At 39.3% G+C, this 26877-nt stretch overlaps 2 protein-coding genes across 2 annotated transcripts in view; both read right to left on the minus strand.

Moving 5' to 3' along the window:
- The window catches only part of LOC308105472 (GTPase IMAP family member 8-like), a 166552-nt gene that overhangs the window by 97060 nt on the left and 42615 nt on the right, over positions 1-26877 (minus strand). The gene's annotated exons all lie outside the window — the stretch shown is intronic.
- On the minus strand, positions 4112-26786 carry LOC308104388 (GTPase IMAP family member 9-like; the record flags this gene model as incomplete). The annotated part of the gene is made up of 5 exons (XM_080454798.1): positions 26680-26786; positions 26153-26473; positions 24712-25394; positions 6659-6731; positions 4112-4122 (listed from the first exon to the last, which is right to left on the minus strand). Exons 2-5 carry the CDS (start codon positions 26304-26306, stop codon positions 4112-4114), a joined length of 921 nt encoding a protein of 306 aa, XP_080310924.1. The 5' UTR covers positions 26307-26473; positions 26680-26786.

Below are 26877 nucleotides of genomic sequence, written 5' to 3' on the forward strand. Positions count from 1 at the left end.
AGTATTAAATAGGGCTCAAGTGTCTTTTATTGAGTTTTTTTTAAATAATTCTGCATTGTATTTTTACTCTCCATTTCATTTTTATTTTGACATATTTTTTATTTTATATTCAAAAGTGCTTTCATAATGTGTTTATTTAGCTGTGTCTTGATGTTGTAATGCTTGTCTTGTTGAAATGTGCTTCACAAATAAAATTGCATTGCCTGTTAATGTATGTTTTGTAATAATATTTTAAATTTCAATAATCGAAATCTGCAAAATAGATGGACGGACGGACGGACGGACGGACGGACGGACGTGTGTGTCAGCTGTCCGATCTTCTCTGAAAGCAAATATAAATGAACACTAAGTGTTATTTGACCTACTGTACCAATATATCATAATTGCTTTGTCCTGCTTTTGTCTAAGGAGAAGTCTAACTAAACCATGGGACAACCTCCAGGATAGATTGACTATGTTATCACTTGAAAATGATGATCATATAAAGTCGTATTACTTCACAGAGGGACAATGTGGTGAGTAGCCTATTGGATCATTATCACTATTGGGAATATATTGCTCGTTGGAAGCAGAATCACATGATGGCTGTTGTACGTATCACGCTGCAGGCACACACTGTTTATCCTTTTAACATTTAATCTGACCCAAATAGTCTGAATGGAGTTTAGTTCAGGTATAACATTGTGCAGTGGTGGGAAAAGTACTCAAATATTTTACAAGTAAAAGTATCAATGCTGCAACGTAGAAATACTCTGTTAGTAAAAGTAAAAGTCCGGAATTCAACATTTACTTGAGTAAAAGTACAAAAGTATTGGCATCAAAATGTACTTAAAGTACCAAAAGTAGAAAGTACTCATTATGCAGAATGTCCCATTTCAAGTTTTTCTACCCATCTTAAAAATCTTTTGACAATAGCAGATCTACAAGCTCAAAATGCATTGCATTGAGACGCGTTGTTGTAGATCTGTTATTTTCAAATGGCCGAAATGTATATAGGGTTGAAGTGGTTAATGTATGTTTTGTAATAATAATTCAAATCTACAAAGTAACTAGTAACTAAAGTTTTCACATAATTTTACTGGAGTAAAAGTACAATGTTTGCCTCTGAGATGTAGTGGAGTAGAAGTAAAAGTATCGAACATTGGAAATACTCCAGAAAAGTAGAAATACCTCAAACTTTTACTTAAGTAAAGTACTTGAGTAAATGTACTTAGTTACTTTCCACCACTGACCTTGTGCCTACAGTATGTCCTGTAAGCCCCCTGCTGATTTCTCTAATGATTGAAGCATGTGTGTATTGTGTCACATGTTCATGTGTTTGTTGTTGAAAAGTGAACGTCAAGCCATATGTTTAACATCATACTAGTAGCTACTGTCTATGTGTGTGGAGAGAGTTGTAACAGCAACTTTTACACACCTTTTAACAGACTGATCTCCTGACACCATCCGACTTATAGTCTGTAGTTCTGCTCTGCTCTGGATAACAACGTTTAGTGTGTAGGACCTTTATGGACCTGACCTGTGTCCAATGTGGCAACCCTGGTGCTACTAGAGCTCTGATTGGATATTTTAAAATGGCTTTAAACGGATTAGCACTCAACTGGAAGAGTAACATTCATGTGCGCGCACACACACACACACACACACACACACACACACACACACACACACACACACACACACACACACACACACACACACACACACACACACACACACACACACACACACACACACACACACACACACACACACACTTACTTGACATAAAATGAATCACGTGCTTCATAATTCTATCATAATGTTTTACCTGCTGATGAGCTGCTGGTCTGAATCCCACTCTGCTTTTGTTTCCTCCATTTGGAAAACATTGTAGCCAACTGGAAACACCCTTAATTAACATGACATTAATGTAAACCACCTACAGTATCATCAACCTTTATTTAAACAATGATGGGCAGCTGAGGTAACAATATAGTAACACAACACTCTACATTAATAGAGTTACCAAGAAATAACAATAATTGTAAAGAAAGCATGAATTAGTAATGACAAGAAAATACTTTAAACACTCATTCCAGGCAGATTAGATTATCAGATATCTTGTGTGTGAAGTTGACACTTTGGCCTGAAGGTGGCACCAGAGACAAGGTGATGGTTAGTATTCATCATCCAGAGAACAGGAATGTGTTCAGTAGGTTTTATAGGAATCCATCCATTCTTATCTATTAGTGGACATTTTGACCTTCCATCATTCTGGGCCATAAAAACTATAGCTGTACAAATTGGCAATATCAACATTCCTGTCAGTTGCTGGATTGAGAGCTGTTATAGATTATATAATTTAAATTTTATTTCATTAGTCTAATGTTGTGAAGACATAAAGTGATGGTGAGTCTGATGCTCCGGTACAGTTTGACACACTAGCAGAGAGAACAGTTCATAACTGGATGACTGAGTACAGTAAACTGTACATCCATCATTTACTATAATCTGATGTGTTTACCTATAAAAACACTTCTGTAACTTAATTTAATGACATTAGTAATGATATGTTGACAGATTAGTAAGCTTTGTGTCACTCAGAGTGTTTACCTTATTAAAGTGTTGAAGAAATGAGTCCAGACTGTAAACTTCACTCCTCCAGTGTCAACATGCACTGACAAGTGATTCCTGTCAATCAAGAGGAAAAGTGTCAATCATTCATGTGTTGTGGATAATTAAAGTACACACTGTGTTAATATCACACATGTACACCTGATGACATCACAACATGTCATTGTTGATAATTAAAGTACACACTGTGTTAATATCACACATGTACAACTGATGACATCACAACATGTCATTGTTGATACTAAAGTACACACTGTGTTAATATCACACATGTACAACTGATGACATCACAACATGTCATTGTTGATACTGAAGTACAGTTATATCATTATAAGTCCTCTATATACATATATCCTGCATGTATCTTATTTTATTTACGTAACATTGTTGTGTATAACAGTTCATACATGGTGGACTATCCCTCTATCATATTTCATTACAGTGTGGCTTCCATATGGCTGGTCTATGATGTCAGTCATCTATGGCATATCTATGATATCTATTTCTTGATTAATTGAATACACAGGACCACAATGGAAACAAGCCCTCAGTTTTTTTTGTGTTATCCTTTTAGCATTGTTGTACAATCATACACTTGCAAACTGTAGAATAAATGTGGTGCTGATCGTTCCAGTGGTTTCACTCACACTCTCTCTCACACACACACACACACACACACACACACACACACACACACACACACACACACACACACACACACACACACACACACACACACACACACACACACACACACACACACACACACACACACACATTGATTGATTGATTGATTGATTGATTGAAAATTTTATTAGGCAAAAGAATGTAAAACAACACAGTTACATTTATAATGCTTTTGTCTAAAAGGTCCGGCCAAAAAAGTCCTTGCGGACTTGTTTCCGTTGGGGTCCTTGAGTTAATTTCATAGACATATATAGTAGCAACCAAACAGTTAAAAAATCAACATGAAAATACAGATAATACATAAAAAAAATACCACTATGTACAAAAAAAGCATTTAAAAAATATATGTACAAAAAAAAGGGGGGGGAAAGCATGGAAAAATAAAAATTATATACAAAAAAAAAAAAAAAAAAACGCACACACTCTTACAGGCTCCTGCAGAGCCATGGCAAACTGCTGCAAATTAATACAATTATATAACAAATTCACATCAAATAGACATAGTTAAAACATTCAGCCAAGTCATAATTTTCTTATGATTCTATTGTAGCCTACATTCTACATATTGCATGAATGAATGAATTACATTTTTATTTTCGTGTCATGCCACCATTTTGGCCCATCCCATAATGGGATTATATGACGCATTACACAAAAAGAAAACAACTGACATTAACAGAACTTCCTGTTCGTATTACGTCCTTCCTTATAACATACCAATTCGGTACCAAGTGTATTTAACATCCTTCTGCCAAATAAAAGGGAAACACATTGTGAGAAGGATACATTCTGTTGTTGGTACATTCCTTCATATGTCCACTAGAGGGCACACATTAACCACCACATGAAGAGCTCACACATTGTCTTACATAGGGTTTCCAATAAAAGCTCCAAATGTATTTTTTCAAAATAAAGTTTCACTGAAAATACAAGCAGCCTTAGAAAGCTGCAGGCACAACAAATATGTTCTATTTTATTTACTGTTTACTGACAGTAGTGATGTGAATGGATCATGTTTATGGTTGTGTGTCGTCGCCCCCAAAGACCCAATCTGAATGTACATTATACATGTATGTCTTCACTGACTTCTTCCAATAGGATGCATTTGTATTTAATGAAGACATTTATTTAATGAGCATCATTTTACAATAGTATAATATAGTCATACAGGGTCGGCAACCATTTTTACATGAAGTGTCATGTTTTTATGTTCTTGATAAGTCACTGTGTCATATCAACAATAATCATTACTCAGAGCAGTAACCCCACCTATCTCCCAGACCCCCACTCCATCTTCTTCATCAATAACCCACCTATCTCCCAGACCCCCACTCCATCTTCTTCATCAATAACCCACCTATCTCCCAGACCCCCACTCCATCTTCTTCATCAATAACCCACCTATCTCCCAGACCCCCGCTCCATCTTCTTCATCAATAACCCACCTATCTCCCAGACCCCCACTCCATCTTCTTCATCAATAACCCACCTATCTCCCAGACCCCCACTCCATCTTCTTCATCAATAACCCACCTATCTCCTAGACCCCCACTCCATCTTCTTCATCAATAACCCACCTATCTCCCAGACCCCCACTCCATCTTCTTCATCAATAACCCACCTATCTCCCAGACCCCCACTCCATCTTCTTCATCAATAACCCACCTATCTCCCAGACCCCCACTCCATCTTCTTCATCAGTAACCCACCTATCTCCTAGACCCCCACTCCATCTTCTTCATCAATAACCCACCTATCTCCCAGACCCCCACTCCATCTTCTTCATCAATAACCCACCTATCTCCCAGACCCCCACTCCATCTTCTTCATCAGTAACCCACCTATCTCCCAGACCCCCACTCCATCTTCTTCATCAGTAACCCACCTATCTCCCAGACCCCCACTCCATCTTCTTCATCAATAACCCACCTATCTCCCAGACCCCCACTCCATCTTCTTCATCAGTAACCCACCTATCTCCCAGACCCCCACTCCATCTTCTTCATCAGTAACCCGACCTATCTCCCAGACCCCCACTCCATCTTCTTCATCAATAACCCACCTATCTCCTAGACCCCCACTCCATCTTCTTCATCAGTAACCCCACCTATCTCCCAGACCCCCACTCCATCTTCTTCATCAGTAACCCCACCTATCTCCTAGACCTCCACTCCATCTTCTTCATCAATAACCCACCTATCTCCTAGACCTCCACTCCATCTTCTTCATCAATAACCCACCTATCTCCTAGACCTCCACTCCATCTTCTTCATCAATAACCCACCTATCTCCTAGACCTCCACTCCATCTTCTTCATCAATAACCCACCTATCTCCTAGACCCCCACTCCATCTTCTTCATCAATAACCCACCTATCTCCTAGACCCCCACTCCATCTTCTTCATCAATAACCCACCTATCTCCTAGACCCCCACTCCATCTTCTTCATCAATAACCCACCTATCTCCTAGACCTCCACTCCATCTTCTTCATCAATAACCCACCTATCTCCTAGACCCCCACTCCATCTTCTTCATCAGTAGCCCCACCTATCTCCTAGACCCCCACTCCATCTTCTTCATCAATAACCCACCTATCTCCCAGACCCCCACTCCATCTTCTTCATCAATAACCCACCTATCTCCTAGACCCCCACTCCATCTTCTTCATCAATAACCCACCTATCTCCTAGACCTCCACTCCATCTTCTTCATCAATAACCCACCTATCTCCTAGACCCCCACTCAGACAGACAGACAGACAGACAGACAGACAGACAGACAGACAGACAGACAGACAGACAGACAGACAGACAGACAGACAGACAGACAGACAGACATACAGACAGACAGACATTCAGGCTAAAAGGATAACACAACAAAAGTCCTGGGGACTTGTTTCCATTGTGGTACTACTGTATGTGTTCAATTCATCAGCATAGCATAAAAATAACACAGTAATACGTGTAATCATTATATAAAGGAGAAAAAGGAAAAACGGTGGCAGTGAATGACACCTCCTTAGCTCCCTATTAAAAGCTAATCTTATACATTAAATTAAATGTTAAGTCTAATCGCACAAATAATCGCTTTTATTCAACAACTTGATCTCTCCTTTATTGGAATAGGAGGAAGGATTATGTGCAGGAGGTAAATTGCATACAGATGTGAGGGGACTTAAATTGATTGACTACATTTTCACATACATTTTAATTTAAAAGAAACATCCTCTCTCTCACACTTCTCGCCAGTGTGCCAGTGATTACCCTCTCCTGTGCCAATGGTGGCACCCGTGCCTAAGGTTGCCTACCCAGTTCTATTGTACAATGTAAAAGGTTTTCTGGTGCAGTCCTTACCTGTCATTAATCCTGTTGGTCCATAGTCCTTGTAGTCCTTGGATTTGTAGTCCTGGTCAGATGAAGTGGTGAGCTGGGTGGAGACACAGAGTGAGGTTGTCAAACTACAGTAGATTCCTACACACATAAATAACATGTGATCATACTGTATGAACACATGACATAAATAACATGTGATCATACTGTATGAACACATGACATAAATAACATCTGATCATACTGTATGTACACATGACATAAATAACATCTGATCATACTGTATGAACACATGACATAAATAACATCTGATCATACTGTATGAACACATGACATAAATAACATGTGATCATACTATATGAACACATGACATAAATAACATCTGATCATACTGTATGAACACATGACATAAATAACATGTGATCATACTATATGAACACATGACATAAATAACATCTGATCATACTGTATGAACACATGACATAAATAACATGTGATCATACTGTATGAACACATGACATAAATAACATCTGATCATACTGTATGAACACATGACATAAATAACATCTGATCATACTGTATGAACACATGACATAAATAACATGTGATCATACTGTATGAACACATGACATAAATAACATCTGATCATACTGTATGAACACATGACATAAATAACATCTGATCATACTGTATGAACACATGACATAAATAACATGTGATCATACTATATGAACACATGACATAAATAACATGTGATCATACTGTATGTACACATGACATAAATAACATCTGATCATACTGTATGAACACATGACATAAATAACATGTGATCATACTGTATGAACACATGACAAATAACATGTGATCATACTGTATGAACACATGACATAAATAACATGTGATCATACTGTATGAACACATGACATAAATAACATGTGATCATACTGTATGAACACATGACATAAATAACATCTGATCATACTGTATGAACACATGACATAAATAACATGTGATCATACTGTATGAACACATGACATAAATAACATCTGATCATACTGTATGAACACATGACATAAATAACATCTGATCATACTGTATGAACACATGACATAAATAACATGTGATCATACTGTATGAACACATGACATAAATAACATCTGATCATACTGTATGAACACATGACATAAATAACATCTGATCATACTGTATGAACACATGACATAAATAACATGTGATCATACTATATGAACACATGACATAAATAACATGTGATCATACTGTATGTACACATGACATAAATAACATCTGATCATACTGTATGAACACATGACATAAATAACATGTGATCATACTGTATGAACACATGACAAATAACATGTGATCATACTGTATGAACACATGACATAAATAACATGTGATCATACTGTATGAACACATGACATAAATAACATGTGATCATACTGTATGAACACATGACATAAATAATATGTGATCATACTGTATGAACACATGACATAAATAACATGTGATCATACTGTATGAACACATGACATAAATAACATCTGATCATACTGTATGAACACATGACATAAATAACATCTGATCATACTGTATGAACACATGACATAAATAACATCTGATCATACTGTATGAACACATGACATAAATAACATCTGATCATACTGTATGAACACATGACATAAATAACATGTGATCATACTGTATGAACACATGACATAAATAACATGTGATCATACTGTATGAACACATGACATAAATAACATGTGATCATACTGTATGAACACATGACATAAATAACATGTGATCATACTGTATGAACACATGACATCATTAGAAAATAATGTGCTGTATGCACAGTAAATAGCTGTGGTGAATCCGGCTTTGTTGAGCGTCTTTACGAAAACAATTGGCCCGTGTTTGGGGTTTGTGGGAGGGAAGCCGGGTGGGGAGGAGGGCGATATTTGTCACTGCACGTATTCCTATGGGCTGGGGGATGGCGCCTGTAAGCGGGGAGTGTTGGACTTGTTGGTAACTTTATATATCATTTATCCAAAGCTCTTTACAATGTTCATTACATTCATCCATTCAGCAGAGAGGAAACCATATAAGGCACCAAGCTGCTTATCAGGAGCAGTTAGGGGTTCAGTGTCTTGCTCAAGGACACTTCAACACTAACCCAGGGGGAGCTGGGGATCAAACCAGGAACCTTCCGATTCCAAACCAGCCGCTCTACCTCCTACCACTGCTGCCTCTCATACCTCTTAATAGATCTCCAACATGTGGTGAAATGTTCATAAAGTACTGATACATAGTATTACACACTGAAACCATTTCACCAACTTTTATATTGAAAACCTCAAATACATTTAGCAGCACTTTGCACTGTTTGTTTGCATAAACAATAGCATAGCCATTACCTTTATATGTAAACACATGTAAACCATATCATAAACATTAAAACAATAGCATAGACATTTACCTTTCTATGTAAACCATATCACTCGTGGGGCGAGTGATGGACAGATAACTCTATCTCTACCAAAGTCCAATTCCATGGAGAGCGCTGCATTTTATGGTCAATTGTACTTTGGAATAGTCTTCCAAGTGAGACTCGTAACACCAGAAAAAAGCCTGTTTTAAAAGGAAACTTTGACTTCATATACTGTACACTCAAAACATACAATAACATATTTTCTTACATACCAGATTGATAGTGCTACTTTTTAAATCTATTGTATCCCTGTTGGTATCTCTTTTTATGTGATACTCGAAATGTTTTTTTTGTTGCCGTTTTTAGTATTTTTTTGTAATACACATATTTTTGTAAATGTATGTTAATGTCTTGGACCCAAGCCCCCAGAACCCAGTGGTTGCATTGAAGCGCATTGGACATGCTGGCCATTCATAGGTACTGCAGCTTAAACGGATGGGGCCACTGCACAATGTACGAGCGAAAACGATGGGCTCGACTCACGAGCTTGCGCACAAGCTTGCGCACGGGGCCGCGCACCTCTGTGACGTAAAACGCGTCACCTCTGTGACGCAGAACGTGTCACAGTGGCCACAAATAGGCTACGCCCATCACACTTTCCAACCCGAAGAAGGGGTGATTTTAATACGTGAGGGGGCCGTGTTCTTTCGATAACTTTTTTCATTTATTTTTAATAGTTTTTGGAAGATGAAAAAAATTAAATACAATAACAAAATAGAATAAAAGAAAAGAAAAAAGTAATGGCCCCCTCGCGTATTAGGACGGCAGGGTGAGTCACCAGAACCAAGGACGGGTGTTTTTGATGAATCTAACATGTTACAAATTTAGTTTTGAAGTTATAATGGGTTTGTATAGGAAGGGGGCGTGTCTGATAAAATGAATATCAAATATCTAAATAGTGAATCAAGCAACTTAAAAACTGTCTGGGGGGCTCACAAAAGCCTGAGTAGATGATAAAATGACCCAAAGTTTTTTTGAAAGTGAAATATCCCTTTAACTCTATGCTTGGACCCCAGGAAGACTAGCTGACGTTAAGGCACACATGGGCAACATACGGCCCGAGGGCTGGACCCGGCCCTTTGACCATCTCAATCCGGCCCGCCAAGTCCTCAAAGAAAACTAAATGAGGCACATTCTAAAAGGCTTGTTAATGGTTTTGAGAAAAAATTATTTAACTCGACTCCAATTAGTAATTCATATTTACCATTTGAGTACTATCTGCATTCCTCCATCCGTATGTACTCAAATGTTTTATGTTTATAATGTAACAGTGAAACAGTCAACCTTGATTCCATATTTATATAACATAATGCAATGTGTTTTATCAGTGACCTATGGAGTGCTGCATATCAGACAAGATAAGATACTGTATACATTTATAGGCTAATTTAAAAGTTGATACGGCATTGACGTGGATTGTTTTATGCAAGTAATATTTTTATTGTAAGTGTTTGTAAGAGTGATACAGTACAGTACAGCTGTACAAAAAAACTGATTGTTTTGTAGTTGAAATGTGCCTTCATGTATGTTTAGATGTTTTGCTGTTGTTGATTGTATGAAGGATCCCCATTAGCTGGTGCCATAGCAACCAGCTAGTCTTCCTGGGTCCACATAAAAACAATTACAAATACAAAATGATTAAATGTCAGTACATATTGTAAACTAACAAATAAAAATTGCTGCAATTACATACAAATAACAATAAACAAAAAGAGAAAAATACTTTACAGTGTTAAATAAAATCTTTGATTATTTATTTAGTTGAGTTGATTTTACTCAAAACATATAAAATACTTTATTTGTGTGTGTGTGTGTGTGTGTGTGTGTGTGTGTGTGTGTGTGTGTGTGTGTACACATGCATGCGCCATGTGTGCGTGTGTGTGCGTGTGTGTGTGTGTGTGTGTGCACACATGCATGCGCCATGTGTGCGTGTGCGCGCGCGTGCGTGTGTGTGTGTGTGTGTGTCCTGCAGACTGAATTCTACACACTGACTCATAACCCACGTGGGACGTGTTTGATCATTAACAACGAGATATTCTCTGGGAAGCAAAACCGTAAAGGAACTCTGAAAGTTCCCCTCATTAAAAGCTGATTTGGTATCCTTATAGGTAAAGGAATAACCTTAGCCTCCTTCCAAATCTTTGGACATGGGCCCACATTCAAACAAACATCTATTAATAATATGACAGATAGGAGATGCTATGATACCAACAAAAGTCATCATCAGCAATTTACTATCCATGTTATCTAGGTCTGCTAACTAACTATCAGGAAGAGAGCCTAGTAACCGCTCCACCTCACTGACTTCAACCTGTTTACTCATAATTATATTACATTTTTATAATCTAAATCTACAAAGTAAATAGTAACTAGTTTCAAGTAATTGTAGTGGAGTAAAAAAGAATATCATTCTTCTCTGAGATGTAGTGGAGTAGAAGTATGAATTATCAAAAAATGGAAATACTCAAGTTAGGTAAAAGTATCTAAAAATAACAGTATTTAGTTACTTTCCACAGCTATAGTGACATGCAGCAAATGACCCAGCCGGCCCAGGAATTGAACCAGGGACTCACTGTCAGACAGTAGAGCCTACAGTACATGGTCCTCATCCTAACTACTCAGTGATTGGTTCACCCCGTCTTTCAAAGGTTATGATTTTATAGTGTGATGGTAAAAACCCATACAGACAGAAAACTAAATGAGTCAATGACACAATAAAACTATAAATGAAGTCAACAGTTCAACAGGTAAAGTACAGGAGTATAAAAAGATGATAAACTTTCAACACAATGTTAACCCTTTGTGCTGTTAGTTTTAGTTCTGATATGACTGCTAGCAGGACTGTTGTGGTGAAGGGGGGAAGGGGGAGGGGGTTTCTATAGTGCCTTTATCCAAAGCACTTAACATTACATTACATTCACCCATTCATACAAACATTCACTCACAGACAGCAGAGGAAACCATGCAAGGCACCAACCTGCTCATCAGGAGCAATTAGGTGTTCATCGTCTTGCTCAAGGGCACTTTGGCACCAACTCTGGGGGAGTGATGTCAGCAGATGTTGTTAGTAGATGTGTCAGCTGTCAGGGACCCAGTTGGTTGGTGAGAGAGACACACAGGGAGACTTATTTAAATATTACAAACAATAATTCTGAGCCCCTCAAAAATGAGGTCAAAATAAAGGGACTGAACAGAACTCAACCTCACATTATGACTGACCTACTAAAATGACTCATTATAGGAACATACCAACATACTCTATGTAATGGGTGATCAGACCACTACTCACACTAAAGGGGGGTAGACAGAGACTGACATTTAAACACACTACAAATAACTACAACATAAACCAATGCAACACTAACTAAGATGATGAACTTACAATCCAACTTAAATACTAAAAAACTTCTAATTTCTTCAAAAAACTAAATCTAACTAATAGACGCCTTAACAGACGACGTCATACTGATACAAAACAGTATGCGAGCGCAGGTCGGCAGCAAAAGAACCCCACCGCTCATAAGATGCAATGTTAAAGTGGTCACAGTCTCACTGACATGCATCCCATCAAACTTTCAGATGCTGTTTTTCTCCCAGTGTGGAGGAATAATGCTTAGGATTTTTACTGTGATCTCTCGCTCTTGAAATATATAATCCTTGGTTTCTGTTGTGTGTAAACAATAATAACATTTCAAAGCAGTTGTCCTCAAAACTCCTCCTCCAGTGGCTGTCATAAGAACGGAGGGAGCGCTCTATGATCATGGCACCAGAAGAACCAGCTTGGCTCGCGCAGCTGCAGCCCGTCAAGACTAAATTATGCTCCGTCCCGCATTAATATAAATAACATTAATGAACAAGAAGGGTATTTGTTGCCTTCTTGTGTGGCTGTTGATGTGTCAATCACAAGATGTAATATCTCACCACTTACACCTCATACAATCTAAATCTGATGTTCTTTTTATTTTTTTACTCAAAACTGGGAACTCAACTCAAACCAAACACAGGAGGCAAGAATCACAATGAATGAAAACTTGCTCTCCTGAAGACTAACAAATACATCACAAGCTCACAAAGACTAGCACCACACTGGACTACAAGAAACAACACCAAACAGCTCTAAACATTACAGAAATAAAGCACACGACAATGAACCAGCAACACATGAACTCTTGGGCAATCTTTCAAGTCTCTGGAGTTTGTTTGCCAACTGAGCACAGCTGGCCCCCACAGGTGAGTCCACTCAGGTCAATCAGGGCAGGAAGCAGGGGAGAACGCAGGGCAAAAGGGGAGAACACACATGGCCAACTCCCAACAGGGCCAAGTTACTGGACAGGGAGCAGCAGGGCCAAGTCACAACAGGGCACACAGGACAGCTAGGGGCAGAGGTTAAGATCGTGACACACCTGCTGCTGTTTTTAACCTTCCTGCTAGCAGGCCAATGAATGCCATCATTTTAGGAACAAATGATGACCTTGACCATGACCTTATATGTTGTAAATTGTTTGAGAAAACAAAGGCCAAATGCCTCTGCAGGAAGGCTATCAAATAAAACTACTAAGTATTTGGCAATTAGTGGAATAAATATATAAATATATAAATATTTCATGAAATAATTCATTGATATTTACAAATGACCAATCTTTGCAGAAAGTCCTGAGTCAAACGTTGATTTGTGTAGAATAAAAAGCAGCATAATCAGTTTGACCTTTTGACCCTCAGACATGACGATGTCCCTGAGGCCACAGTGGCCTTGATGCCCCGCCCACACTGCCCCAGCTGATTGGACGGTTTTCTCCTCTTGTCTCTGTCATCAAGACAAAGTTTTAAACTCCCTCTTATTCCCCATTTTTCCTCTATTGTCTCTTTGTCGTGAAGACACTTTTAAAATTCCCTCTTTTTCCCGTCTTCAAATAAATCCAGTGACTCTGATTAGTCCAGGGCTTACCATATATTATGCTGCTTTTTATTATACCGTCTTATACATCTGTCATTCTCAATATATCTGATGCATTACGTTAGGTATTTTTCACTCAAATCAGGAATATTTTAATATCCTTGGAAAATAAAATCACCAACTTTTTTTACACCTGTAAACCCGTGGAGTGACAATAAAGTTGATTCAGATTCTGGGTGAGTCATAATAGGCAAACATTCAGTGAAAACCTGACGCAATGTGAGCTTGTATATCGTCTATATCCGGCTGCTGACGTACAACGATGTATATAGGTATTTACGAGGTTAATAAATACTGATAAAGGACTATCTTGTGTTTGTCTCATTAGTATTCATGAACAAACACAGCTCTTAATGTGATTTACTGAATACCAACTAATTATGCATTTAAAGATAAAGTTAGTTCTTACCTGATGAAGCAGAGAAACAGCAGCTCTTCCAGCGTCAACACGCACTGACAAGTGATTCCTGTTTAATGACTAACCTGCTATAAAGAATAACTCTAAATCAATGTTTAATCATTAACCTGCTGTAAGGAATAACTCTGGATCAAAGATCACACACAATCATCAACTGTATCAAACCATCTGTCTGCCCGTGTCCCTTTTATGCTCATACTGTATATGGAGTTCCTTGATGTCATCAGTATATGCCCATATATGGGCATACTGTATGGTCAGGTTTTTGTGTAAGTTTGGTTCTTGGGGAAACAGGGGTCTCGAGCTAGGTAGTGGAACCCCTGTAGTTAACAGTGGTAACATTATGAAATCCTACATTAATACAGTAACACACCAATATAGAAGTCGTACATTGATAATATTATAGAAGTCATATATTGATCCTACATTAATACAGTAATATTATAGAAGTCATATATTGATCCTACATTAATACAGTAATATTATAGAAGTCATACATTGATCCTACATTAATACAGTAATATTATAGAAGTCATACATTGATCCTACATTAATACAGTAATATTATAGAAGTCATACATTGATCCTACATTAATACAGTAATATTATAGAAGTCATACATTGATCCTACAACAGAGGTAACATTATAGAATTCTACCACTGTGTATTTATGCTGCAGGAAAACAACAAACAAAACACATTTCACCCACTTCTCATAAACCTGTGATTTGACCATAAAGTTGATTCTGATATGGTAATAATCATAACAGAGCTCCATGTCCACACATTTCTACAGAATGTCATCATACAACTCATAGGTGTTGATGTTGTCTGTGTTGATGGTCCTGAATCATGCTTGTAAAACAAACAAAAAAGTTAAGAAAATAAAGGGAATGAAACCATTTAGTTTCATTCCCTTTATTTGAAATTTAGATGAATCTAACTGCATGATATTAATAGATCTATGAAGTGGTTTGTTACATTAACAGCCGGTGGTCATACATAGTCTACTGTGTGTTAGTCTAGAGGGTTCCCAAACTTTTCAGGTCATGATCCCCCAAAATAATCATATTTGAACTGGGGACCCCCCAAAATAATCATATTTGAACTGGGGACCCCCCCAAATAATCATATTTGAACTGGGGACCCCTCAAAATAATCATATTTGAACTGGGGACCCCTCAAAATAATCATATTTGAACTGGGGACCCCCCCAAATAATCATAATTGAACTGGGGACCCCCCACCCCGACAAGCACTTGGAATTGTAGGCATTATTTAGTTTGACTTGGTTCCACAGATAAATAGTGAAAATAGCCGATCTACAAGCTCACAACTGTGAGCTTGTAGATCGACTATTTTTCACAATATTTGCCTCTTTCTTACATAATATTTGACAATTTGTCCAATTTGGTATTACAAAGTTCTTAAAAGCCCTAAGTGTAGATACCCTGTATACACTTATACTGTATGTTGGTTTGTTTACTGTTGAGTGAGAAAACAATGTTGTTTAATCTAATCATCTGGAGACCCCCACTAAAATCATTTGGGGACCCCGACCCCCAGTTTGGCAACCACTGACATAGATAAGACCTTTATGAATATAAATACATCTTGATTTTATTCACCTGTTTGATTCCCATAGCTGCACATTCCTCCACTCACACCTGATTTTAATTAGGGAGACATAATTGGTCTACTACGTTCTTTATCAACTCTAAATGACGTCAGACGGTGCATTACTTGTTTTAAACTCAAACAGTACATTAAAATATGTATCTGAAAACATTGGAGGTGAGAAATAAGCAATGCAGTAGACCTACACTAAAGAGCCCTGAGTCCCTCTCTGTCCCTCAGCTGCTCTCTGATCACTGCAGTGTGTGTGTGTGTGTGTGTGTGTGTGTGTGTGTGTGTGTGTGTGTGTGTGTGTGTGTGTGTGTGTGTGTGCGTGCGTGCGTGCGCGTGGGTGTGTGAGTGAGTGCGAGTCCAGCGATCCCATAGCTCGGAGGGAATGGGACCGTTTCTGAGCTAAAAACTAGCAATAAAGCCAAACGAACTGCTGTCCGTCTTTAGTCAAAATAAACTATAAATTCGCTATTTACCGAAACAAAGGCTGTTTTGTGTTGTTGAAAGTCTATTCTCCAGGATGGGAAGCCTTTCAGCACCACCTTCTCTGTAGAATACACTTTATGGGCAGAAAATAAAATATGTCCGCCGGATGGAAATTATTTTATTTGCTCCACTGCGCCCCCTACAGATCTGGTCTATGGTAATTTATATTGAGCAGATCTGTAGGGGGCGCAGTGGAGCATATATAATAATTTCCATCTGGAGGACATATTTTATTTTCTGCACAACAAGTGTATTCTACAGAGAAGGATGGCTTTTTAAAAGCCTTTTAAGCTTTAACTAGACTAAGTTTGAACTTGGTGTGAGATTATTCAATGTAATTATTTTATTCAAAAATGGGAGTAATTCATTCGTTTATCATTATTTATTATTATTATTATTAATATATTTATAAACGTTTCATTTCTCAAACACATCTGTGTCATTGTAGTTATTGTCTGACCCATTATTATAAACTTTAATGATCTTCTCCAATAGTTTATTATTACAGTCATTTATTTATCAAATAGTTATTAGCCTGTCAGCTAACCAGCCAATCAGAGCGCGACCATCCCTGCGGCCTATGGGACGGTGGTGTGTTTTCTTCCTTGTTGTTTCTGCCAGGCTTAAAAACCAATGGTCTGTCGCGCCCTACCGACAAGTGGTTGCTATAGCAACCACACTCCGTGAGTGAGTGAGTGAGTGAGTGAGTGAGTGAGTGAGAGAGAGTGAAGATATAAGGTTTACAATGGGAGGCACTACACTGTCTCTATGCATTTGATGCAGCCTATGACCTCGTGTTTACCTTGTTTACTGTAAATCTCTCTGGATTAAGAGCGTATGCTAAATAACTAAATTGTAAATGATAAATTGTGAAGTGCTCCTTTACTATAAATTGCCAGCATAGGCAGTGAAGAGTCATTCATTCACACATTGTCCTGATTAAAGTTTAAAGGTAGGGTAAGTGATTTTCTTTGGTTAAAATAAGTGTTAAATAGCTCTATATTCTGATAGTACTCATTGCTATAGAGTGTTTGTTCAGTAACAGGAGTCTCCTTGTCTCTCCAGCTCTTTAATAAAACAGAAAATGCATTTTGTTTCAGTTTCAGTTTCATTTCCAATTTTATCCAATCAGGATAGAGAACTCATTCAGGATATAGATTAAACAAGTGAAATTGGAAGTGATGACACTAAGAAATGAGCAGGCAAAATTGGAACTGGAACACTATAAAAATGAAGCTTAAAGGAGGAGTTCACCCAAAAAAATACTTATTTTCTATCAATTACACACCCCATGAAGCCTTGATTTCATGGATTTACTTTTGTTTTTGTGGCATTCCTAAAACAATAATTTGATGACCGTGTGTATTTCCGGTAGGAGACACAAATAATCGACTTTGTGTCTCCTACCGGATACATTAGCCGGTAGGAGATGGGAATCAAATTAATAGCTTAGGAATGCGACAAAACCAAAAAAGAATCCATGGATTCAAGGCTTCATAGGGTGTGCAATTGATAGAAAATAAGTCATTTTTTGGGTGAACGCCTCCTTTAAAAATGGGTACTTTCTCCTGATTGGCTGAGATTTTGTCACCTACCGGAAAATGTATATTCTGTTTATTAAAGAGCTGAAGAGACAGAGAGTCTCCTGTTACTGAACAAACACTCTATAGTAATGATTACTATCAGAATATAGTGCTTTAACCTTTTAACAAAATACTTTTTGTTTTAACCAAAGAATATCACTTACCCTACCTTTAAGTATCCTCATGTGTCTGTTCCGTTCCCATCCTGGATTAATCTAACACAGGGGTCATCACCATGCCGCCTTGTGATGGACATGTTCATAGAAATAATATGTTTTCCTGCCTCCGACATTCACTAGTGCAGTAGTTCTCAAACCTTTTCCAGAAAATGTTTTGAGATTTGTGTTATTCTGTTCATAAAAGATTTGTGTTGTTAGAATGTTTTTTTGATATTCTACATTTGTCAAAAATGTAGAATCTCGTATGTAGCAGATCTCGTATGGCGATGCGTCGTTGTGAACTCATATATTTTCAAACAGCCGATGTAGGTTTAAAGTGTTTAAATGATGTTGGTGCAATATTATATTTTCTTTTGCTGAGGACCTCCTGGAAACCCACCAAGGACCCTTGGGGGTCCCCGGACCCCACTTTGAGAATCCTGTTAATAGTGGACTCCTAATGTGCCTTATGTGTTTTATTATCATGTGCTTCACATTAAAGGTAGGGTAAGTGATATTTTTTGGTAATATATATTTTTTGTTGTTAAAAAGGTACTATGATGACTACTCTGATAGTAATTGCTGCGGAGCGTTTGTTCGGTGAGAATATAAATACATTTTCAGGTAGGTGACAACATTTAAGCCAATCAGGATAGAGCACTGAAAATGCATGTTCTGTTTAATAAAGAGTTGGAGAGACATGGGAGACTCCTTTTACTGAACAAACACTCTATAGTAATGAGTACTATCACAATATAGAGCTATTTAACACTTATTTTAACCAAAGTAAATCACTTAGGCCTACCCTACCTTTCATTTAAGACGTGGAGGCGTGACCAATGCCTTTTTGCTATTATAGGTGTGTTAATGTGCGCACTGCACCAAGGTGCTATGTAGCCTCGGTCCCAGCCTCACTCATCTGTGAAGAGAAGAGCCTGGTCACGACCTAAACCAGCGAGTGTCTCGGAAGTCCTGAGTGGACAGGATTTCCGTCGTACGTGTTTCCCCCGGAAACGATATTTTTTGACCAATCACAACACTCGTTTCATTCACGGAGAATGTTAACAGATTTGTAAAGCATCAACGTCATTTCCTTGGGCGGTACTTCTGCCAAATTCAACCATTTCCGCCTAGACAACCAACATCCCAGGTCTTGCCCAGCGTGGTGGGTGCTATGCGGTAAAACTGCCCTGAATTAGTCATGGGTGTGTTTGGGCGTTACTTTAATCAATCCAATCAGAGTCCCCGCTGCCATTCCCTTTAAGATCAGCCAAGACACAGTGCTATTGTCTGTGCGTTAAGCGGTGAGAGCAAAAGAGAAAGAAACCTCACATTGAAAGGAGTCCAACTGCAGACATGGCCGTCATAACCACTGTAGCCTCTGTCTAATTATGTGACTGTTTCCAATGTCCAAAACACATTGATATCTCTTGACAAACCAATATTATTATATTGATAATAATAATATCCACATTATTAGTTGCTTAAGCATCTCTCCCTTCTATCTCAGCTCAATGGACACATCGGTATGTTTCACACATTTGCTCAATCCTGCTACTGCTGCCCAAAATATCTGATCTCCAAGCAGTGGCATCATTTTCCTAGGGTTGCTGGGTTATGAGAACCCATACACGGGACTGCCACGCAAGTGGGCCCACCAGGAGGGGATTCATTAATGAATCTAAGTTTATTAATTTATGTTTTTAACAAATACAAATAGCCCCCCATATTACACAGTAAAGGCATCTGCTACTATATTTATTTTGGTAATTTCAAATATATTATGTATCCTATAGGATTATATCCCTATAATAGTATTCATATTATTTCTGCAAGAACTTGAGAAGCGGAGAAAAATTGGAACACTCGCCCCAAAACACACTCGCCCCATTTTTTTCCGTGGACCGAGGCCACCGGATTAGACCCGGGGCGAGGGTGTTTTAGGACGACGGTTCTTCTATTTCTGAATAGAGAGAGGCGCATGAGAGAAGGAGGACGGTCCGATGTTTCCTTTTCGCTTGATATTGTTTGATGGGGAGAAAATAAAATCATGACCCATACACCTAATGAAAGACCCACAGATTATAGAGAAATTTTTATTTGAAAGGATCTACACCATGAATTTTAAAAATAATAATAATATTTAATATCATATTGTTTATGTCCCTCAAACGTTTTTCAAAAGGTTTGAGCCTAAATCAAGCCTCAGATATACTCATTCCAACTAACTTCTCTCTGGCTTATAAAGCACTTTCACCTGCAATACCACATTGTCCAGTTTGGCACGGGGCGCTATTGAGCCAGTTTGTATGCATGTTATCTCCTGGTTCTGTGTGAATAATAATTAAAAAAAAAATCATCATTATTTTTGGCTTGTAACTGAAAAACGGGAGGGATTGCACCCTGACGTGATGTCACGTCAGGGTGCAAATCAGTTTGGCCTGTTTTGAGACCAATTTACAGAAAACCCCAGATTTGCTGTGAAAGCCTGAGTGCTCAAACTGGGGTATTTTTGGGGATAGAAGAGAGGTAGGGGAGACCAAAAACACAAAAAAAAAAAAAGTTCGAATTCATGGTGACCCTTTAAGAATCGGTTCAGAATTGAATGAGTGCAGCTAGTTAAATGTGAAGCTCTTGCTGACTATATATATATCCACGCACTCTGCGTGCAATGTTTCCTTTTCACTTGATATTGTTTGATGGGGAGACAATAAAATCATGATCCATGCACCCAATGAAAATAGACGCTTCACAGATTATGGAGATCTTTAAATTATAAATCGGTTCAGAATTGAATGAGCACGGATTAGTTAAACTGCCGGTGTCCAAACATTTATTTTTCATGACTTAGCGGTATGTGATAAGTCTTTTTAAGTCAAGGTGCATAATAGCAGATACTGCATTGCGCCCTTAATTAACATTATGGACACTCCCCCATGCGTAAAAAATGCTGGCGAGTCTTATGACGCTTATGGCGCTCAGCGCACTGTGAGCACTGACCAACACCAAGAGGCAGAGAGGCTTGAATTTCAAAAAGCAAAGTCTTTTATTTACGGGAATTCAACAAAGGCGGCGGGGGGGGGGGGGGGGGGGGGGGGGGAGGATTAATGCAAACAAACTTAAATCTTCTTCCCCAATGGGGCGTTTGAAACAGAGTCCTTTTTCCCCTGCCTCGTATGAAACTCCGGAGGTTGCCTACAGGAGGAGAGACAACACTGATTAGAATAAACCCAGCTAACAACATCTATCTAAGAACAGTGGAGTGTGTGTGTAGCTTACCGCCCGACACTGCTTTCCTCTCCCAGGAGTTTGAGCCTCTGACCGAGCAGGGTGGCTTCAGTTTTAACCCTGGCTGATCAGTACACAGGTGTCGTCACTTGCTTGAGTAGACACAGCAGTCATCATTTCAGTCTGATTGAGGAGGTACCGGGGAATGTACCGCCCCTCAACCACCCTGCCCAGGGTCAGAGAGCTCCACTTACCTCTGGGAGGCCGCATGTCAGGGCGAGCCCACAGTGACACTCCACAGCACCTTGCATAATAGGGATTGCTCATAAAATGGGGGCGTTATCAATTAATCTCCACCTAAAACGTGGATTTAAGATGTGCATAATAGGGCCCTAAGTGCCAGTGCGTACCCTTAGATCATCTGGTCGGGGTCTACTGGAGATTCATGCGGCTACTTTGGTGACCAAAGGAGATCAGGCCTTTGCTATAAAGGCCCCCAGACTCTGGAACAGCCTACCAGAGGAACTCAGGGGAACTCAGGTTAACCAGATCAGTTTTAAGTTTTAAATCCCTCTTAAAAACCCATTTCTACAGAATGGCCTTTTTTAACTCCTTGAGATACATTTAGTTTGTTATTGCTCTGTTCTATTGTAAATGTAATATATCACTGTTATTGCATTATTGCATTGTTGTTGTTGATTGCCGTTTTGATTGTTCAAGCACTTTGTAACCTTGTTTAAAAAAGTGCTATACAAATAGTTTTATTATTATTATTATTATTATTATTATCATAGTTATAAAGTCCTACAGAACAGTATGAATAATGGTGTTTCTGTCACACAGCAGTTATAAACACTGATCTCAGAGACCAGTGTGTCTATGAGGTCAGTGAAGAGTATCTGGTCATGTGACCATTCTACTGAAGTTCTTTAAAACCATTTATTAACTAGAGAGGAGCACAGGTCTCCGCCAGGTCAGGTACGTTATTGTGGCCTCCTGGTGGCGCTATAATAGGCCAATGTGAAAAGGGTGCCATTTATTCTTAGGTCGTTCACGGCAATCGGACACTGCATTCATGATTTGAGGCATTTTGTTCCAAAAATGTGTTTTGCTAAATTAGACCTGCTGGTGGCGCTATAACAGGCCAATGTGGAAAAGGGTGGCATTTCTTCCTTGGCCTAGTGGGAATGTGTTTGTGAAATTTCACGGAAATCGCAAGCTGCGTTCATGATTTGAGGCATTTTGTTCAAAACGGACCAATCCTGCACATTTTGGAAGCGAACCTTAGCCAATGAGGATGGAATATGGGAAAACGGACAGATCCGGGTTGATCACATGACTATAGAGATACTGTGTACCAATTTGCATGACGTTTGGATAAAATCTGTAGGAGTAATGTAAAAGAATGGGTTTTGCACAAATCGGCCTCCAGGTGGCGCTATAACAGGCCCATGTGAAAATGTTGAGGCAGAGGTTCTGAATTGGCATCCAGGGAGTGTGTGTGCACAGTTTCGCAGCGACCGGGCCAACGGTGCCAGAGATTAGCTGCTAACACACAGACAGGACACACGGACAGGACACACGGACAGGACACACGGACACACGGACGGACGGACGGAGGGTAAAACATACTCTCTCGCCCATACTCTCTCGCCATGCCTTTCGGCCTGGCGGAGACAATCATTCATTCAATAATTAAAACATTATCCTACTATATAATTGGAGTAACCTCTGTCTGTCTGTCTGTCTGTCTTGGTGTCTTGGTGTCTTGGGTCGACCGGGTATGGGCTAGTTTTAAAGAACTTCAGTAAGATGGTCACATGACCAGATACTCTCTACTGACCTCATCTTCCTGTAATTCCTCAGAAATAAGAAAATGGTACCATTTGGTCATTTGTACTGTAAAGCCACAAAAAATGATCTTATAACAAATTTTAGATGAAATTATGTTTTTATTTCTTTATAAAACAGGTAAATCATCATCGTTGTCGTCATCATCATCATCATCATTGTCATCATCATCATCATCATCATCATCAACAACATTGTCATCATCATCATCAACAACATTGTTGTCGTCATCATCATCATCATCATCAACATTGTTGTCGTCATCATCATCATCATCATCATCAACATTGTTGTCGTCATCATCATCATCATCATCATCATCAACATTGTCGTCATCATCATCAACATTGTTGTCGTCATTGTCATAATCATCAGATTAATTAACAAAAACTTCAGAAGCTCTTTACAATGGACATTTAAAGAAACATTGTTTAATCTAATATGGACACGATTCCTGGCGTTTCATTGGAGATTTAGTAAATAAAAATACACAGCAGTTGAGCTTTTCTATTGATAGTTACCCTATATGTCATGTGATAATGATTAACACCACTATAAAAAGCGTGCCCATGTGTTACATACAGTAGTAATACATACATAAGCTTATAAGGAATGTTTTACACATACTCAGGTTATCAAGTAGATATACTGAAGTTCAGCGCTACTCAACCCGCGGGCCGCATGCGGCCCCAACGCAGCGTCTCTGCGGCCCCTCATGGTCAAACCAATGAGGGGCCGCAGGATAAGCACAGGATAAAAATATACATTTCCGTTCAAATATATGGGTTGCTTCATTTTTTTTCAAAAACAAACAGACAGACATACATACAGGTGCGTCAATTGTTACAGGTATAATGCATAGTTTTCTATGCATTTCGGTTTTTTTGGGGGGGTTTGACCCCCAATTCTTTTCGGCTGCGCGGCTTTGCCGCACGCCCAGGATAGGTGTCCCTGATTTCAATAAGGGGAGTTGGCAACCCTAACCTTGCCATACCTTAGCTTTTGCTGTAACTGATGCCACTGGACATACACACAAAATAAACAGGTACAGTGAAAAGAATATGATGTCAAAATGTACATTTTCTTATAACAATAACAATGTGTTACAAAATCAAAAAATCCAAAATAGGATTTTTAGCTTGCCGCCCCTTGGACTTTTGGTATTTTGCTGAGTGGCCCCTGAGCCATCTTAAGTTGAGTATCCCTGCTGTAGTTATTTTCTGAACATACAAGGACAACACCTCATCCACCATGACTCTACCCTCCGTTCTCCTCTCTCATGCTCTTCTCTCACTGTTGTTGACTCTCTGTTATTCTCCTCCACCACCAACGTTGTGCATCTCTGTAAGTTGTGGGTGCTGGGTGCTGGGTTACCCTGGACCTCTCTATCCTGGTACTTCTTAGTGCTGTAGAAAATCTCTGTGTTTCCTGCCACCATTCCCTCTATCTTCTCTAGCAGCTGTGAAATCTGACCATCATGGCTGCTGTCCTTAACGTTGAGGAGGTGACGTCTGTTCCCACATTTCTCTACAAGCTGCTGATGTTCCTGACTGCCTGCTTCGAGAAACCCCTGAGCAATCTGCTCTCTCTCACTGTCCTCATGGATGATGATACTGTGGCGCCAGCAGTCGTCTCCAAACACCTCCTGCATCTTCTCCATCATCCCTCTCACCTCTTCTACAGAAGGCTCTGCTGGTAGGACCAGGAGGAAGGCATGGGGACCTGGGGTAGACAGCTTGAGACAGAGCCCAACATCCTGCCTCGTCCCCTTCAGAGAACTTCCACAGAAGTCAGGAGTGTCCACCAGGACCAGATGTCTCCCGCAGACCTCCCCCGGTTTCCTCGTACTCCTCTGGCTAATTCCAAACACCTCCTTGCCCAGGATAATGTTTCCTGCTGCACTCCTCCCAGCTCCAGTCCACCCCAGTAGCACCAGTCTGAGCTCTGAAACACAATACAAAGGAAAAGGTTGGGGTATTGCTTGGGTGAAATAGGCTCTGTCTCTCCCAGGGGGTGTAGTGGAGGGGGGAGTGCAAGGCAGTGACGCTCCCTCAATTCTAAAAATAGGATATTGGTTTTAATTCAGTTTGTTTTCATATTATATTGACACAGCAACTTGTCATTACTGCAACAAAGTCTTCGTGCAGCGGACCTGGCCAGAGCAAGTCCATCGATTGGTTGTGATATCTCTCTGACAAACAACCAATAAAACCCACAGCATATCCATCCATTGCAGTCAGTGAACACATTCAACTGACGGTCCCCTCGGGCTGTAGGATCTAAACTATGCTTTCTAAGCAACTAAGCTTGGATCCAAAACTCACTGAAGGCACAAAGAAATCATGTGCTTGTATTTCAATAATCTTCCCCGATCTGACCAGCTTGTCAGCAGTGTGACAGTCTAGTGAAAATAAATAAAATTAGCTATACACATCTGACCAAAAGCTTTTATAGCAGTTCATTCTGCAGTTTATTATTAAAAAACAAATTGCCTCTTGTATTAGGCTTTTGGTATTTAGGCAGCAGTATGTAGCTTTGCTACACATGCAGTCTCAGTTTGCAATTTGTCCAATCTGGCAAAGTCTTTGTTATTAAGTGGACTCCATACTTCACTACTATGAAGGGAAATAGGTTCTTGTGCCAGATTTGAAGAGAGAGAGAGAGAGAGAGAGAGAGAGAGAGAGAGAGAGAGAGATTATCACCTGAGGTTAACTTCAGCTGCTCACTGAGGTAAGGGTCCAGTTGATGAATCATGTAAATCATTCTTGAACACGCCTTGTCTCCCTTGGTCTTCACCGTGTCGATGAGTAGCCGTGCTTTCTCTGACCTGAGGTTTTCTCCTCTGACTGCCTCCATTTCTCCATCATTGATCACTTCATTCTGCAGAAGATCGTCCAGTAGATAATTCAAGGTGGCCTCTGAGACTCTTTGAATGAACTCTGTTCTCACAGACTTCAGCTTCTCTTCTGCTTTGTCTTCTGGGATCTTTATCACTGTCAGACTTGGTTGATCTGTGGAAACACCTTGAAGACAAGATGGAGGATTTATTTAATTATTAATGGTATAATAATAATAACTAGAAAAGGTCAATGCCTGGAGAAGCTGCGTGGGCTCTAAGGCTGTCAACGAATATTTCATATTCAAATATTCCATTTTCAATATTAAAAATAATTGAACATTCGACTGTAAACATTCAGATTTGAATTCAAACAAAATAAATAAAACGTACAAGTTCTCGCGAGATTCTGGGCGCATGTAACCTTAAATGGCAGCTGGTCTCGCGAGATCGCAGAGCCGTCAGTTTGAGAGGCAGACGGGAGAAGTCTCCCCTCTAGGCTTTACTTCATCGTTCAACGGTGTCCCGCACGAATGCGAGCCGATCTACAAGTCCACAATGCGTCACTGATGCAATGTGTTGTGGGCTTGT

This window comes from Gymnoscopelus braueri (genome assembly GCF_963280865.1).
Source record: "Gymnoscopelus braueri genome assembly, chromosome: 17".
Lineage (NCBI taxonomy): Eukaryota > Metazoa > Chordata > Actinopteri > Myctophiformes > Myctophidae > Gymnoscopelus > Gymnoscopelus braueri.